This window comes from Nannobrachium achirus, assembly GCF_963921795.1.
Source record: "Nannobrachium achirus genome assembly, chromosome: 9".
Classification (NCBI taxonomy): domain Eukaryota; kingdom Metazoa; phylum Chordata; class Actinopteri; order Myctophiformes; family Myctophidae; genus Nannobrachium; species Nannobrachium achirus.
Window position 1 is genome coordinate 13230979 of NC_137818.1, and position 17110 is coordinate 13248088.

Sequence of the window (17110 nt, forward strand, 5' to 3'; positions counted from 1 at the left end):
CTGGACTGGAACAGAGGAGAGCTGTCCTTCTCTGATCTTGATACTAACACACACCTACACACCTTCACACACACTTTCACTGACACACTCGTTCCATACATTTTCATTGGTCAGAGGGGTGGTTCTCTGAGGATGTTACCAGGGAAGGTCAGAGTAACTCTGGATAGTTAGACATGATGATGATGATGATGATGATGATGATGATGGTGGTAATACGTTGTGTCTTTAAAGGGGAACAAGTAAAGGAACATTACTAGTAGTATAGCATCTATTTTGTCGCTGTCAGACAGAAACCTCTTATCTCCATATTAAACTAAAGGGGCGGCTGTAGCTCAGGAGGTAGAGTGGGTTGGCCAATGATCCGTGGGTCGGAGGTTCAAATCCCAGCTCCTCCTGTCAACATGTCGAAGTGTCCTTGGGCAAGACACTGAACCCCACGTTGCCTCCAATGAGTTGGTTGGTGCAAGCTTGCCACCATTGGTGTGTGAATGTGGGAAGTGAGGACGCTGGCGTCGAATGTTCGCCGCTTCACTTCCCAACGAATGAACCATTGTAAAGCGCTTTGAGCACTTGGAAAAAGCGCTATAAAAATGCAATTCATTAAAGAGTTCCTACTTGATCATACAACAGCATCACACAAAAGTATAGAAAATTATGCTTTTGAATTTGAATCCTGAAAAGTACCAGTTGTGGAACATATGAGGTTTCCACCCGTCAGAGATGATATGATGTGTTGTGGTCTATGATGACAGTCAACACTAGTGTCTAAAGTAACACGAGTCTCTGATCTGTGATGTCATCAACATGTTCATAATATGAGGGGATGATTATGTTGTTATGAATAATATCTACTGTTTTTAGTTAATAACCAATAATGATAAATCCTTCTATTATCACCTGTCTTTCACAATCTAAAAAATATGTAACGTGTGTATAATTATAATGTTATTAATGATTTTTTGTTACAGATGGTTATCATTATTATACTTTAGGTTCAGAGTTAAATTAAATCTGCATCTGTAGTTTTAGTATATAATGTATCAGACTAATACTGTATTTCTTTTTATTCTTTTTATTATACTCAATCAATAAATCAATAAAACAAATGTCAATAAAACTTTGAGTCTACTTGAAAATGATTGATACTATACTGATAACCTTGTCCTGCAGTAAAGAGAGTAAAGAATAAATAAATGCCTGGAGTGAAATGTATGACTACACTCATAGATAAGGAGAAGAATGGAAATAAAAAGGAAAACAAGACACACAACTAAAATGACAGAGAGCCATCCTGTAGTTGTTTTAACTGTACTCTGGGGGCAGGGGGGAACAGATAATATATTTTTTAATATACCAAGAGAAAGACCATTGCTGCATCAAAAGTAATCAACAAACTATAATAAAAACTGTTCAAACAATGGCCAGATTGTCAAAATAGAAATGGTTAAAGGTTGAAAATATCCAATCTACAAGCTCACAACGCCTAGTAGGGCGAGGAAATCTATCTGTGGAATCGAGTCAAACTAAATTAAACACCTCAACTCCTACATTCCTGTTTGTCAAAAAATATGATTATTTTGGGGGGGTCACAACCTTAAAATAAATGAAATTGTTCACTCTCATTTGTGATACTCCTGAATCTGTATGCAGACACTTAACACTGTCTGTCACAATTCTGTAGAACTGTAGTTAACTCAACTCCTGAGGAAAGAGATCTGTAATCCTTGACATCTCTAAGAACACACATCTTCAAATAAAGCCTTATGGTCGTGCACTGAATTAACTGACCCTATAGTCTTTATTTACAGTGGTTCTCAAAGTGGGGGCCGGGTGGGGGATTCTGGACCCCCAGGGTTTCCTCAAAGGTGTTCCAGGGGTTTCCCAGGCCAGATTAGTAGCATCAAGATGTTAAAGGTTTTAAGCTTGTATATTTTTTGTTTTCAAATCCTTTCTGGGAGGGGGTCCCTGGCACAAAGTCTTTTCAAAATTAGATGTGAAGCAGCCAAAATACGTACACATTTTTGGGTCTTTGACATGAAAACGTTTGAGAACCACTGGCTTTATTACATTTAATGCATATTATTATTGGCTGCCAGTTACCAGAAGGTGGCAGTGTCCAATCATAAAATTAATGTGAAATTTCTCCTGTGAATGTGACTAGTTGGAGGAGAGTCTACCGCTTAGTATTTTCACTGCTAAAGCCCTATTATTAGAAACTTCTGTCTTCAACAGGGGTCTTACTGCCGGGGGCCTGACAAATCTTTGTTTGAGAGGATATATTTTATTTTACATTAATCACTTGAACCCTATATAGCAGGGGTTGAGGATAGAGAGGGCCACTATATTTCCACACTCATTTCAGTGGGCAGAAACCTCTCATCTACATATTTTAACTTTGCGATGGGTTTTGAGCTTGTAGATTGGCTATTTTTGTTATTTTCGAATTGCAATCATGAATAATAATGATTTTTTTCATTGGAATCGTGAACAGTTACATTATTTATTTAATTCTGAATGCATTTAGTAACACAAATTGGACTTAAAAAATTGACTTAAAAATAGTAAAAGACAATACAATTTTAATACTAGTCATTAAACAAATGTAATTCAATTAAAGTGGGTCATGTTAGCATGTTTCAAATTGTAACAGCTGAAATCAATACAAATCAGTATTCTGATTGGTGAAAAAAGAGCAGACCAAGTACAGAGCCAAAGGTCAAGTTTACTATAAAGTATTGAGTGTTTAAGTGGTTAAGTGTCTGAAATAAACAACACAAAACATGAATTTACTGATGATAGTCAATCAATGTTATTTATATGAATATGAAATATGAGTATATGAAATGGTAAAGTTTAATCTGCAACACAATTGTATACAATTATTTACAGTATCTCTCTCAGCTTCTCAGCTTAGCAGGGCTCTTTATTAACGTTGAAGAGCCCCTGGTCCGCAGATGAGTTTGGTTACTACATGTCCTTAAGAAGCCTATAATACACATGTTCTTAGGCATCTGATACTCTATGCTCAAACAGGTACATATACTGTACCTGCACCTCATACCAGTTTGATAACATACCTGCACAAACAACCGGAGGGTTTCATAATTCCTATAGCCTGTTGTTATAAAACAACCAGGTATTGAATCGCTTACTGAATATCCATATGCACTTTGATCACTTGATCATTTGACATTAAGTTTACATTAGTCTATGTCTTAAAATGCAACCTATTGTTTTGTGTGTGCGCGCATGTGTGTGTGTGCACGTCTGTGTGCACTTTGCCAGAGTTTGGTTGTGTATCATAGCTCCACCCCTTCCCAGACTCATCTGATAGAAACCATGATATCTTACAGGTTATTCTGCCTCTCCTCACTGACGACACACACAGAGACAGACAATAAGATTCACCTTCAGATCAAACACAACTTCTAGTGAAGGAGGACACACTGGCTTTCTACACCCTTTGTGGTAGAACGTTTCATGTGTCTCACTATGGATCATTAAAGTCGTTAGATAATTCAATTGTTAATCCCAATTATTGGTATGACAATTAAATGTCATCTACTGTACACTTTCATGAGTAGAACAGCCCTAGTGAGTTACAGCACTTTGAACAGTCCACACTGAGATTATAAATAGAAAACTCTAATATTACCAGTGTATAATAATGCATTAAAGACTGTCCTGTTTGATATGCCTCATTCAACCAATTGATTATTTTTGTATTAGATTCATTGTGAAAGTGTGTGTGTGTGTGTGTGTGTGTGTGTGTGTGTGTGTGTGTGTGTGTGTGTGTGTGTGTGTGTGTGTGTGTTTGTGTGTCCGGTGTGCGCGCGCGCGCATGTGTGTGTGTGTGCGCGCATGTGCACACATGCGCATGTGTGCCCTCAGATGAAGAAATCACTTCACACCACATGCCATCAAGATTCATAACATATTTGATGGCTGATGCATGAAAAACATGAGGGCGTTTCCTTGAACACTTGGGTCATGTTGACCTACATATTTATGTTAGGGTTTTATGATACTGTACATAGTCGACCTAAACCTTTATAATATATACTAAAATCTAAAATTTTGCCCATGTGTTTATTATGCTTATCTTGAATAAAAGCCTGGGTACTGAGGCTACCTCAATCCTCTCCTCTTGTTTGAGTGATCTCCTCTTTTTTGAGTGGTGCAAACCTCTCGAAAACTGCCCACGTGTGGATGTCTGTCTGTCAATATGTCTGTCTAGTCTGTCTGTCCTTATCAGCATGGCAGCATTTGAAGTGCAATAGCTGCAATGTTGTCACACACACACACACACACACACACACACACACACACACACACACACACACACACACACACACACACACACACACACACACACACACACACACACACACACACACACACACACACACACACACACACACACACACACACACACACAATGACACCGCAGTTATGGTTGCCACACTGAAAAATCAGTCTATAGGCCAAGGCTCCTCTCACTCTCTTTTTTTCCCTACACAAAACTTCTTCGCCGAAAATAGCTGGCGTTATTGTGAGCTTGAAAATCTACTATTTTGAGTGGTGCTCCTGGCTTTGTCCGGTTCCCAAAACCTTTCCGGCCTCTGAAACGTGCCTACATCTGGCCTAGATATTGTCTACATCGGGCCTAGATATTGTCTACATCTGGCCTAGATATGGTCTACATCTGGCCTAGATATGGTCTACATCTGGCCTAGAGATGGCCTACATCTTGGCACAAACTAAGTAAGTTTGTTGTACTCCCAGAGTGCCATTGACCAAGCTTTGCAGGACACGATGTGATTGGCCAGCAGCTTAATGATAAATATCACCGCTCACTTCACACTTGGTGTGATTTTTTTTTTGGCTGAAGGTTCCTCAGAATAGGGATGCAGCTAGGGTTCAAGTGGTTAATGTAAAAGAATAGAGCTAATGCAAGCAACACAAAGAAGAATGCTAGTGTGGAGGTTGACATTGTGTAGTCTGGCTGGCATAGGCGTTGGTTCCTGGTAATGTGAATGCAACATTTTCTTCTCAAGGAAAGGATTGCCCCACATTTTGTATTTGGTATTTGACTTTTCTGCCAGTGAATCCTATAAAAGAAGATTTTATGTTGTGTTCGAATAGGCAATGTATAAAAAGTGTTTTGGGTGCTCTTAACTTCGAATGGGTATGGGCTAGTTAGAAAAGATTATATTTTACAATAAGCTTACATTTGTCTCCAAATGTTGTCATATTCGGTGTGTGTGCTTGAGTGTGTGTAATGAAACACGATTTGCATTGCGTGTCCACACAGTACCTGGTTTCCCTCAAATACCCTCTGATGAAGGATATCACACCACATACCTGTTTGATAACATACCTGCTGAATGAGGCACAAACAGGAGGCCTTGTGTGTGGGTGTACCTATAGTGTGTCATAGTTCCACCCCTTGACTCTCCTCACTGACGGCACACAGAGACAGACAATAAGATTCAGATCAAACACAACTTCCAGTGAAGGAGGACACACTGTCTTCTACATGCAGCAACAGGCCGTAATACTGACCCAGACCACTGGAACCTGCTACTGACTCTGTCTACTGAACGGACTATAACAAGAACTACGATTCACAGTGAAAGTAAATGTCAGAGAACATTTCTAGAGTAGGGAGTGTTAACAACACTGACTGTCTGATTTCCTGGCTTGAACAGTGTTTGTGGCTTCACTCGGAGACCAAATGGCTTCCAAGTCATCTCCTCCTGAAGAGGATTATTCCTGTCCTGTGTGTTTTGACATCTTTAAAGATCCTGTTGTCCTGCCATGTAGCCACAGCTTCTGTAAAGCCTGTCTGCAGAAATGGTGGAGAGAGAAGAACATAAAGGAATGTCCAGTTTGTAAGACAAGACATACAGTGGATCCACCCAGAAACCTGGCTCTGAAGAACCTGTGTGAAGCCTTCATACAGGAGAGACATCAGAGAGCTTCAACAGGGACTGAGGTTCTCTGCAGTCTGCATGCCGACAAACTCAAACTGTTCTGTCTGAAATGTCAACAGCCAGTGTGTGTTGTGTGTCGAGATTCTAAAACACACACCAGACACAGTTTCAGACCCATCGATGAAGCTGCACTGGATCACAAGGAGAAAGTCCAGAAATCACTGAAGCCTTTAAAGGAGAAACTGAAGGTCTTTAATAAATGTAAAACTAGTAATGATCAAACATCAGCACTCATTCAGTTCCAGACTCGGCACACAGAGATTCAGATTAAGGAACAGTTTAAGAAGATGCGTCGGTTTCTACAGGAGGAAGAGGATGCTAGCCTTGCTGCACTGTGGGAGGAAGAGCAACAGAAGAGTCAGATGATGAAGAAAAGGATTGAGGATCTGAACAGAGACATATTAACCCTTTCAAACACAATCATTGCCATAGAGGAGGAGCTGAGAGCTGAACACATCTCATTCCTGCAGAACTACAAGACCACAATTCAAAGAGTCCAGCTCAAACTGCAGGACCCACAGCCGGTCTCAGGAGCACTGATAGACGTGAACAAACACCTGGACAACCTGACCCTCAGCGTCTGGGGCAAGATGAAGGACATTGTCTCCTACACTCCTGTCATTCTGGACCCCAACACTGCCCATCCAGTATACACCCTCTCTGATGATCTGACCAGTGTGAGATGTGGAGAGAAACAGCAGCTTCCTGACAACCCAGAGAGGTTTGACAACTTAACAATTGTCCTGGGTTCTGAGGGCTTTAACTCAGGGACTAACAGCTGGGATGTTGAGGTTGGAGACACTACAGGCTGGGTAGTAGGTGTGTTAGCAGAGTCCTGTCAGAGGAAGGGAGACAAAGCAGGTCAGTACTGGAGAATAGGGTTAAATGAAGGTAAATACACAGCATGCACACCAGGGTCAGACACTGATCTCTCAGTGAAGCAGAAACCTCAGAAGATCAGAGTCCAGCTGGACTGGAACAGAGGACAGCTGTCCTTCTCTGACCCTGATACTAACACACACCTACACACCTTCACACACACTTTCACAGACACACTCTTTCCATACATTCACATTGGTCAGATTGATGGTTCTCTGAAGATGTTACCAGGGAAGGTCAGAGTAATGATTAGTGATGATGATGATGATGATGATGATGATGATGATGATGATGATGATGAGGAGGAGGAGGAGGAGGAGGAGGAGGAGGAGGAGGAGGAGGAGGAGGAGGATGATGATGATGATGATGATGATGATGATGATGATGATGATGATGATGATGATGATGATGATGATGATGATAGTAACAAGTTGAGTCTTTAAAGTGGAACATGTAAAGGAACATTACTAGTACCGGTAGTATTTATAGTATCTATTTTGTCGCTGTTGGACAGAAACCTCTTATCTCCATATTAAACTAAAGTTTTCCTACTTGATCATACTACAGCATCACACAAAAGTGTAAAAAAAAAATGAATTTGAATCCTGAAAAGTAACAGTTTTGGAACACATGAGGTTTCGATACGACAGAGATGTTATTATCTGTTGTGGTCTATGATGACAGTCAACACTAGTGTCTAAAGTAACAGGAGTCACTGATCTGTGATGTCATCAACATGTTCATAATATGAAGGAATGATTATGTTATGAATCTACTGTTTTTAGTTAGTAACCAATAATTATAAATCCTTCTATTATCACCTGTTTATTATCAACAATAATAATAAGCTAATGCAAAATAAAGGTACATTTGTAATGTTATAATTATAATGTTAATGATTCATTAAACGTCTACATTTAGTTTGTTGATGTTTTGGACAAATTGTCATTCATTAATTCATGGCCATATTTGCACCAGACCAGATACAGTTTCAAAGTGGTGGCTACACCTAATTGGAGATTTAAAATACATTTTACACACCTGATTAAACAGTTTTATGAAACATATGATAATAATTAAATGTATATTCTGATTTGTGTTGCTTATGTAGTTTTACTTTATAATGTGTCAGATATACCAATACTGTATTTTATGTTTTCATTCTTTTCATGTATCATACCCAGATCAATAAAACAAACGTGTGGTTAAAAACGTTTTGAACCTACATATGAAATGACTATACTGTACTATACTGTACATAATGATATCCTGTGCTCCATTAGAGAAGAATGTTAATAATAAATAAATAACTGGAGTGAAATGTATGAATACACTCAAAGGGATGGATAAGGAGAAGGATAGAAATGAACAGGAAAACAAGACACTCAACTAAAATGACAGAGAGACATCCAGTAGAGTTGTTTTAACTGTACTCTGGTCTCCATGCTCACTGAAATGCCCTGTTAACTGTTAAGTGTACAGTCACTTAATTAGATGGACAGAGACTGATGTGTAAAATGGGGAGACAGACTGATGTGTAAAGTGACTGCATTCATAATTAAAGTCTGACTATCTAAATATTATTATGGTTATGGTTGGTTTTTTTTTATAGTGAACTACAAGTGGATTCTCATGCATGTGTAGCCTACAATTTACAATTTAGGCATTTAGAGTAACAATGGGTAGTAATTATTATTTAGTCATTGAAAAGGTAGTTTCATAAATGGTGAATTATGTTTGTAATTAACCATTTATGAAATTTGCTTTCCAACATTTAGTTTTTTTTTTGCAGTGCGCCATAATGAGTGCATAGGCCTACTCATGAACAAGTTCAAAGTGCAGCGTAACACCAGGGAAGGTGTGTGTGTGTGTGTGTGTGTGTGTGTGTGTGTGTGTGTGTGTGTGTGTGTGTGTGTGTGTGTGTGTGTGTGTGTGTGTGTGTGTGTGTCCTATAGTTATACGTTTTCTGAAAGATATATTCAAATATTTATTAAAGAATACTAAGAAGATATATTAACAAGAACCCCAAAAGGGGATTCTGTCCTAAATGGGTTAAAGCTAAAATGCTAACACACAAAAAAAAGTCATTGGGACTTGTTTCCATTGTGGTCCTATGGATTCAATTCATCAACATATTATATAAAATTAACATAATAAATACATGTCATCAACAAATGCAAAACAATATGTGTACAAAAACATATTTTGTACATATAAATTACATTTAACTCCCCTTGTGGTCCTAATAAGGGATTTCTCTGGACAATCTGGACAGAAACCAGTGTCACAAACCCTTTAATGGATGTTGTCAGGGCCACATTGGCCAAATTTTAGTGACAAAGCAGTAGAATGAGAACCATGTTTGTTTTATTTTGTTTGTAGGTCTACTAGATCATGGTTGCAGCTCCCTCTAGTGTTTTGTGGGTGTCACTCACTTTGGATAAGTAGTTAGACAGGTATGAGGGGGTATTAAGCAAGCCAGCCCAGCGCTCACTGCTATGAGAGAAAGAAATGTAGAGCACCTCTTTTAACACACTGTGCCCTATCCCTCACACTGCATATAAAAAGATAGTACAATTGTATGTATTTATTTTACATCTCCATCCAAGGGCCCAATCTGGCTAGAATGGACACCTAGTGAGTGGCACATTTGTTGAGCCTCGACTCTCCTCTGCCTTTTGGCTAAAAGATCAAGTGTAGAATCTGTTCTTATCAGTTTAATATCTGATTGTTGTTGATGTTGACCCTGTGCGGATGAAGATGAAGTGATTGTGTATAGACTTGATTTAGTTGCACAATGGTGTCTCACACTGAAACAAGCCAGATATCTAAGTTCACAGTGTGTGTGTTGTGAGCTTGTACCAGACCCAACCACACAGGAAAGAGTTCAAATTGTGTTTTTTATGTGGCCACACCCATCTATTTTCCTCAAAGTAAAAACTTCAGCTGGGTCACAACTCACCACCCACCTGACAACCAGGCATACTTACATACAATCACCACTCACCACCCACCTGACAACCAGGCATACTTACATACAATTTTAACTCTTTCCTGTGTGGTTGGGTCTGGTGTCTCGCATCTTCCTCTTGACTAAACCTAACCTCCGTGGGGTGAGTTCCTCCTCTGTGGGCAGCACTCAGCTGGGAGAAGCTAAAAAGTTCCCCCCCACGTGACCAAAAAAGGTTAAAATGCCACCCTTCAGGTCTTGAGAGCTGCAGGCCCTGTGGACATTTTTAGAACCACCTGCTTAAAAAACACTACAGTTTAAACAGGTATTTGTGGAATGACTCGTTTTTGTTGTACGAGACGCACGCACACACGCAAGCACACACGCAAGCACGCACGCACACACGCACACGCACGCACACACACACACACACACACACACACACACACACACACACACACACACACACACACACACACACACACACACACACACACACACACACACATACACACACACACACACACACACACACACACACACACACAGCACTCACACATTTCAGAGAAAATACTTAGCAAGAAAATAAAGAAAATACCTGATCTACAAGCTCACAACAGCGTTGTAGTTCGGCTATTTTCACAATGTTTCTCTTTGGAACCGAGTCAAACTAAATGTAATGCCTCCAAGTGCTTGTCAGGGTTGGGGGGCATAGCATGCATCAAATCACATGCTATGCTATTTTTTATTGTATTATTATATATATTTTTTAGAAATAGTTGTTTAGATTTGCCTATAATGACATGCAGACAATTTAGATGCCATGGGTCAAAATATTCTGAAGAAACCTGGAGATGTCCACTGTGTATTACTGGCAGGTGCCATATAAAGGTAGCATAGGTGATATCGGTGATATTTAGTTATTTAGGTAAAACAAAACTTTTTGTTAAAAGGTTAAAGCTCTATATTGTGATAGTAAGCATTGCTATATAATGTTTATTCAGTAAAAGATACATCTCCAGCTCTTTGATAAACAGAAAATACATTTTCAGGTAGGTGGCAACATTTCAGCCAATCAGGAGAGCCCTACCCATTTATCACCTTCAGTTTTTATAGTGTTCCAGTTCCAATTTTGTCTGCTTATTTCTGTGTGTCATCTCTTCCAATTTCACTTGTTTAATCATATCTGTATCCTGAGATAAACAAACACTCTACAACAATGAGTACTATCAGAATATAGAGCTATTATATTAACCAAAGAAAATCACTTGTTCAACCTTTTTTAAATGCTTCATGGTCCAAGTCTATTACATGTGTGGGATTTCTATCATTACTATTATCGGTACAGTCTGTGCTTCATCACATGACACGAGCAAAAGGGCCTCTTAGGCGAGAGAGTGTATACATTTATAGTTCAGTGTTACTTGAGGTCATGGAGGAGATCAAGTCTTACCAGCTAAACTAGTTTGTGTTTGTCAAGGTGGCTTCAATAGTTGTGGTTTCTTCATTAAGGTGAACAGATATTCTGTCTTGATGAGAAAGTCTAACTACCGTATCTACATTGTACAATGGGACAAAACAGATATGTACATGATTATTATTATGAATGATTATATTCACACGTAATGATCATCATGCATGGCAGGACTAAGGAATGCAGAGTTATAACTAGTTTGGTCTGCTGCAAGGGTACTTAACTCTGTGTGTGTGTGTGTGTGTGTGTGTGTGTGTGTGTGTGTGTGTGTGTGTGTGTGTGTGTTGGTGTGTGTTAGCCTAGTAAACTGACTCCTCCCATCTTCTCGCATTCGAATGAAGGCAGGAAGAGAGACTGGTTTACGAGGCTAGGTGTGTGTGTGTGTGTGCATGTGTGTGTGTGTGTGTGTGTGTGTGTGTGCGCGCGAGGTCTTGTTAAAAATTGCAGACAGGTGCTCGTTTAGGGTGGTTTTGAATGAAGTTTATATTTTGGTCCCACACATTTGATACATGAGGCCCACTGTACTTACATTCTAACTACTCCTGATGAGCAGGCAGGTGCCTGACATGGCTGCCTGTTGCAAGTGTGATTCGAGTTGTGGTTGGTTGTTTATATAGGCCTACGATGGACAAAATGTGATAAAAATATATTCCGGAATATGGATATGACATCTGACATCATAGATGTCTTGTTATATACCACATCAGACTCACACAATATGTCCATATATGGGCATTTCGAGCTAGGCTTATATTGATAACATCAGGGATCTCCATATATGGGCATGCAAGGGACAAGGACGGAATGTGATGTCACAACAATGTGATGTCATACCGGTAGGTCAGCTATAGCGATATGAAGATCAGGGATCTCCAGATATGGGCATACAATGGGCATACACGGGACAAGGATGGAATGTGATGTCAAAATATGATGTCACAACGATGTGATGTCACAACAGGTCAGCAGCTATAGACTTCTTCTTCGAGTCCGTAGCAATCTCAGATGTCGTTCTGCCAGTATCGGGCACAGGCCACAGCTGATGGTGTGGGCTCTGCCAGGTCCTCTGGAGGCACTGGACGGCACATGTGTCTTCTGTAATATAGTTCCAGACTTTCATCAGTGCTTTGCACCTCCCTTGTTCCACTCGCAGTCTGTTCAGTGACTTCCAGGTGATCCAGCCAAGGTCATGACCACTAGCAAGGCTTTCCGTTGGTGTAATTCCTCGGTTCAACCAGTCAAGAGTTCGTATGTCATGACTTTGCCATTCATCTTCCCAGATGTTGGCCCTTGCTACTTGTTTGGTTGTCTGGAGGGGCAGGACTGTCTGCAGGAAACTGCCTCTGGATGGGAGCCTCCGTGGGGGTGCTACATGGCCATGTAAGGGGTGTCTACTGTCCATCTCCTGTGTCCTACGTTCATCTTGAGCGATACCCAATCGCCTGATGTGCGGGGGAGAGATGCGTGCGTGCGTGTGTGCGTGCGTGCGTGCGTGCGTGCGTGCGTGCCCGCAACGTATTACTTTGTGGGGACCAAAAGTCTTTACAAGGATGGATGGACCTGTCTAACTTGATAGCAGGGAGGTGGTAGTGAGGGAATTTTCAAGTCAAATAAAGATTTTAAGACCCAAAGTTACAATTACTAAGATTCAGGTTTTGTCAGAATTTGCATACATACCTGGTGGGCGTTTCTGTGTGTGTGTGTGTGTGTGTGTGTGTGTGTGTGTGTGTGTGTGTGTGTGTGTGTGTGTGTGCACGCGCGCGTGTGTACGTACATACCTGAATGTGTGTGCACCTTGTGACAGTTCAGTAGTGTCATAGCTCAACCCCTTTCCAAACCATTCTGCCTCTCCTCACTGATGACACACACAGAGACAGACAACAAGAATCACCTTCAGATCAAACACAACTTCCAGTGAGGGAGGACAGACTGTCTTTCAACAGCTACAGGAGGGAATACTGACCCAGACCACTGGAACCTGCTGCTGACTCTGTCAACTGAATGGACTTTAACAAGAACAAGGATTCACAGTGACAGTAAACTACAGGGAACATTTCTAGAGTGTAGGGAGTTTTACCACCAATGACTGTCTGATTTCCTGGCTTGAAAACTGTGTGTTGCTCAGAGACCAAATGGCTTCCAAGCCGTCTCCTCCTGGAGAGGATTATTCCTGTCCTGTGTGTTTTGACATCTTTAAAGATCCTGTTCTCCTGTCCTGCAGCCACAGCTTCTGTAAAGCCTGTCTGCAGAAATGGTGGAGAGAGAAGGAAATAAAGGAATGTCCAGTTTGTAAGACAAGACATTCAGTGGATCCACCCAGAAACCTGGCTCTGAAGAACGTGTGCGAGGCCTTCATACAGGAGAGACATCAGAGAGCTTCAACAGGGTCTGAGGTTCTCTGCAGTCTGCATGCTGAGAAACTCAAACTGTTCTGTCTGGGATGTCAACATCCAGTGTGTGTTGTGTGTCGAGATTCTAAAAAACACACCAACCACAGTTTCAGACCCATCGATGAAGCTGCTCTGGATCACAAGGAGGAAGTCCAGAAAACGCTGAAGCCTTTACAGGAAAAACTGGAGGTCTTTAATAAATGTAAAACAAACTGTGACCAAACAGCAGAACACATCAAGGTCCAGGCCCGGCACACAGAGAGGAATATTAAGGAAGAGTTTAAGAAGATGCAACAGTTCCTACAAGAGAAAGAGGAGGCCAGCATCACTGCACTGAGGGAGGAAGAGCAGCAGAAGAGTCAGATGATGATGGAGAAGACTGAGCATCTAAACAGAGACATATCAACTCTTTCAAACACAATCAGAGCCATAGAGGAGGAGCTGAGAGCTGAACACATCTCATTCCTGCAGAACTACAAGACCACAATGCAAAGAGTCCAGTTCACACTGCAGGACCCACAGCCGGTCTCAGGAGCACTGATAGACGTGAACAAACACCTGCACAACCTGACCTTCAGAGTCTGGGACAAGATGAAGGACATTGTCTCCTACACTCCTGTCGTTCTGGACCCCAACACTACCCATCCACAACTCATCCTGTCTGATGATCTGACCAGTGTGAGATTGGGACAGAAACAGCAGCTTCCTGACAACCCAGAGAGGTTTGACTACTATGGCCATGTCCTGGGTTCTGAGGGCTTTAACTCAGGGACTCACAGCTGGGATGTTGAGGTTGGAGACACTACAAACTGGAATGTAGGTGTCTTAGCAGAGTCCTTTCAGAGGAAGGGTGACAAAGCAGGTCAGTTATGGAGAATGCGCTTAGCTGAAGGTAAATACACAGCATACTCCTCACCAGGGTCAGCCACTGATCTCTCAGTGAAGCAGAAACCTCAGAGGATCAGAGTCCAGCTGGACTGGAACAGAGGAGAGCTGTCTTTCTTTGATACTGATACTAACACACACCTACACACCTTCACACACACTTTCATTGACACACTCTATCCGTACCTTTGCATTGGCCAGATTCGTGGTTCTCTAAAGATGTTACCAGGGAAGGTCAGAGTAACTCTGGATAGTTAGAGATGATGACGACGACGACGACGGCGACGACGACGATGGTAACATGTTGAGTCTTTAAAGGGGAACATATCAAGTGACATTACCAGTAGTATAGTATCTATTTTGTCACTGTCGGACAGAAACCTTTTATCTCCATATTAAACCAATGTTTTCCTACTTGATCATACTACAGCATCACACAAAAGTATACAAATATTATGCTTTGAATTTGAATCCTGAAAAGTAACAGTTTTGGAACATATGAGGTTTCCACCCGTCAGAGATGATATGATGTGTTGTGGTCTATGGATGACAGTCAACACTAGTGTCTAAAGTAACACTAGTCTCTGATCTGTGATGTCATCAACATGTTCATATGATGGGATGATTGATTAATTGTTATGAATAATATCTACTGTTTTTAGTTAATAACCAATAATTATAAATCCTTCTATTATCACCTGTTTATTATCAACAATAATAGTAATGCTAAACACTATGTAACGTTTATAATTATAATATTAACGATTGTTTGTTACTGAAGGTAATTATTAAAATATTTTAGGTTCAGAGTTAAATTATCAAAATAATACATACAGTAATAACTGCAAAGCCCACATGGACTGCGAGGGTCCTTTGACAGTTTGACAATTAACAGGTCCTATAACTGTATTACAGATGATTAACAGGTTGTATGACAATCAGACCTACACCTACTTGGAGATTTTAAATTATCTTTTTAACTGGTTCAACAGTTTTATGAAACATATAATAATACTTTAATGTATATTCTGATTTGTGTTGCATCTGTAATAGTTTTACTTTATGTAATGTATTAAACTAATACAGCATCCCCCCCATTCCTTTCAAGTATTATACACAGATCCATAACATGAGGTTAAAACCGGCAATATGAACATTTGTTATGATTAACATACTGATAATCCTGTCCTGCAGTAGAAAATAATGTAAAGAATAAACAAATGAACGGATGTATGAATACACTCAAAGGGATTGAGAAGGAGAAGGATGGAAATGAACAGGAAAACAAGACACTCAACTAAAATGACAGAGACATTTCGTTTAACTGTACTATGGTCTACTCTACATGCTCACTGAAATGCCCTGTTAACTGTTTATTGTGCTGTCGCTCAATGAGATGGGGAGACAGTGTTTCTGATGTGTAATGTGAATGCATTCATAATTAAAGTATAACAAATATCTGAAGTCATGGTTGTTTTTATAGTAAAGTAGACTGTATACAATAGCGGATTTTCATAATTCATGACTGCATGTGTGATTCTAGTCTAGTCTTATTGAAGGGTGTGTTGGCCTGAAATATAGGACTTTGTGGGTTCCTTTAGGGGAGTCTAAATTGACCCATACAAGTCTGTAACTCTGACAGTGTACAAATGAACCTGCTAGGGTTCATTTCAGTGTTAAGGGGAGACCTTGAAGTTTGAGAAACACTGTTATATAGTATTTTAAAAGATAGTTTCATAAATGGTGAATTACAAACATCTTCAACATTTAAATGTTTTTTTCTCAGTGTGTCATACTAATGAGTGCATAAAGGAAGATAAAACTACTATACCATATTCTAATCTATTTCTACACAGCGTCCTCGTGAATTATAGAATCGCTGAACGAGTTTGGATAAATGTCAAATGGTTTCAGCATTTTGTTATATCCCATCACTCTAATAGAGTAATAGTGAAATTATAGATCTGTAAAGATTTGTTAAAATGAACAAATTTCCTCTCTCAAGTGTGTGTGGGGATAACCAATGTATCCTGTGTGGACTCAGGCGAGTTGTGACTGCTTAAATCTAGCCTAGCTCAGCTTGACAATCCACCCATGTTAAAACAAGGTGGGGATGGTCTAGGGTCGTGTGCTAGCTCTTCAATTTTGTGGCTCCAGATTCATGAGTTCCTCCTGATTGGCTAGTTACAAAATACCTTTTCTCTCTCGCAGCATGTCTCGTGTGAGCACATCTCATTCTCCATGCAGCAACAGAAGAGACAACAACACTCTACTGCTACAAATGGGTCTGCATTCCTGAGGAGGCTGCATGCCTGAGGTTTCTGTCTTTGTCACCTGCTGTAATAGTGTGGGACAGTGACAGTGACTCCCCCCTCCCCAGCTCCCCTCCACCTCTCGTTTTTCGACTTGCTAAAAATATATATCACACCATAAAAAAAGGTTCGACTTGCTAAAAATATATCTCAGACCATAAAAAAGGTTCGACTTGCTAAAATAAATATATCAGACCATAGAAAAATAGTTTGGTTTACTAAAA

General features: G+C 40.3%; 3 protein-coding genes across 3 annotated transcripts in view; all 3 read left to right on the top strand.

Moving 5' to 3' along the window:
* LOC308291747 (uncharacterized protein) overlaps positions 1 to 7121 on the top strand; it is a gene marked incomplete at both ends in the record, with an annotated part of 8351 nt that extends 1230 nt beyond the window's left edge. Inside the window, 4 exons of the mRNA XM_080733875.1 lie at positions 1 to 147; positions 5315 to 5366; positions 5712 to 7073; positions 7117 to 7121. The exon at positions 1 to 147 is cut by the window's left edge and continues 1230 nt beyond it. Coding sequence (XP_080590001.1) covers positions 1 to 147; positions 5315 to 5366; positions 5712 to 7073; positions 7117 to 7121 — 1566 coding nt within the window. The remainder of the gene's footprint in view (positions 148 to 5314; positions 5367 to 5711; positions 7074 to 7116) is intronic.
* Positions 1 to 7228, top strand: part of LOC308290648 (deoxynucleoside triphosphate triphosphohydrolase SAMHD1-like) — a gene marked incomplete at its 3' end in the record, with an annotated part of 439146 nt that extends 431918 nt beyond the window's left edge. The window contains exon 17 of the mRNA XM_080732559.1: positions 7129 to 7228. Within this exon, the coding sequence (XP_080588685.1) occupies positions 7129 to 7228 (100 nt within the window). The remainder of the gene's footprint in view (positions 1 to 7128) is intronic.
* Positions 7229 to 13431: 6203 nt separating this feature from the next.
* Positions 13432 to 16890, top strand: LOC308290649 (E3 ubiquitin-protein ligase TRIM39-like; the record flags this gene model as incomplete). The annotated part of the gene is made up of 2 exons (XM_080732560.1): positions 13432 to 14808; positions 16822 to 16890. The coding sequence occupies 2 exons, from the start codon at positions 13432 to 13434 to the stop codon at positions 16888 to 16890; spliced, it is 1446 nt and encodes a 481-aa protein (XP_080588686.1).
* Positions 16891 to 17110: the final 220 nt, after the last annotated feature.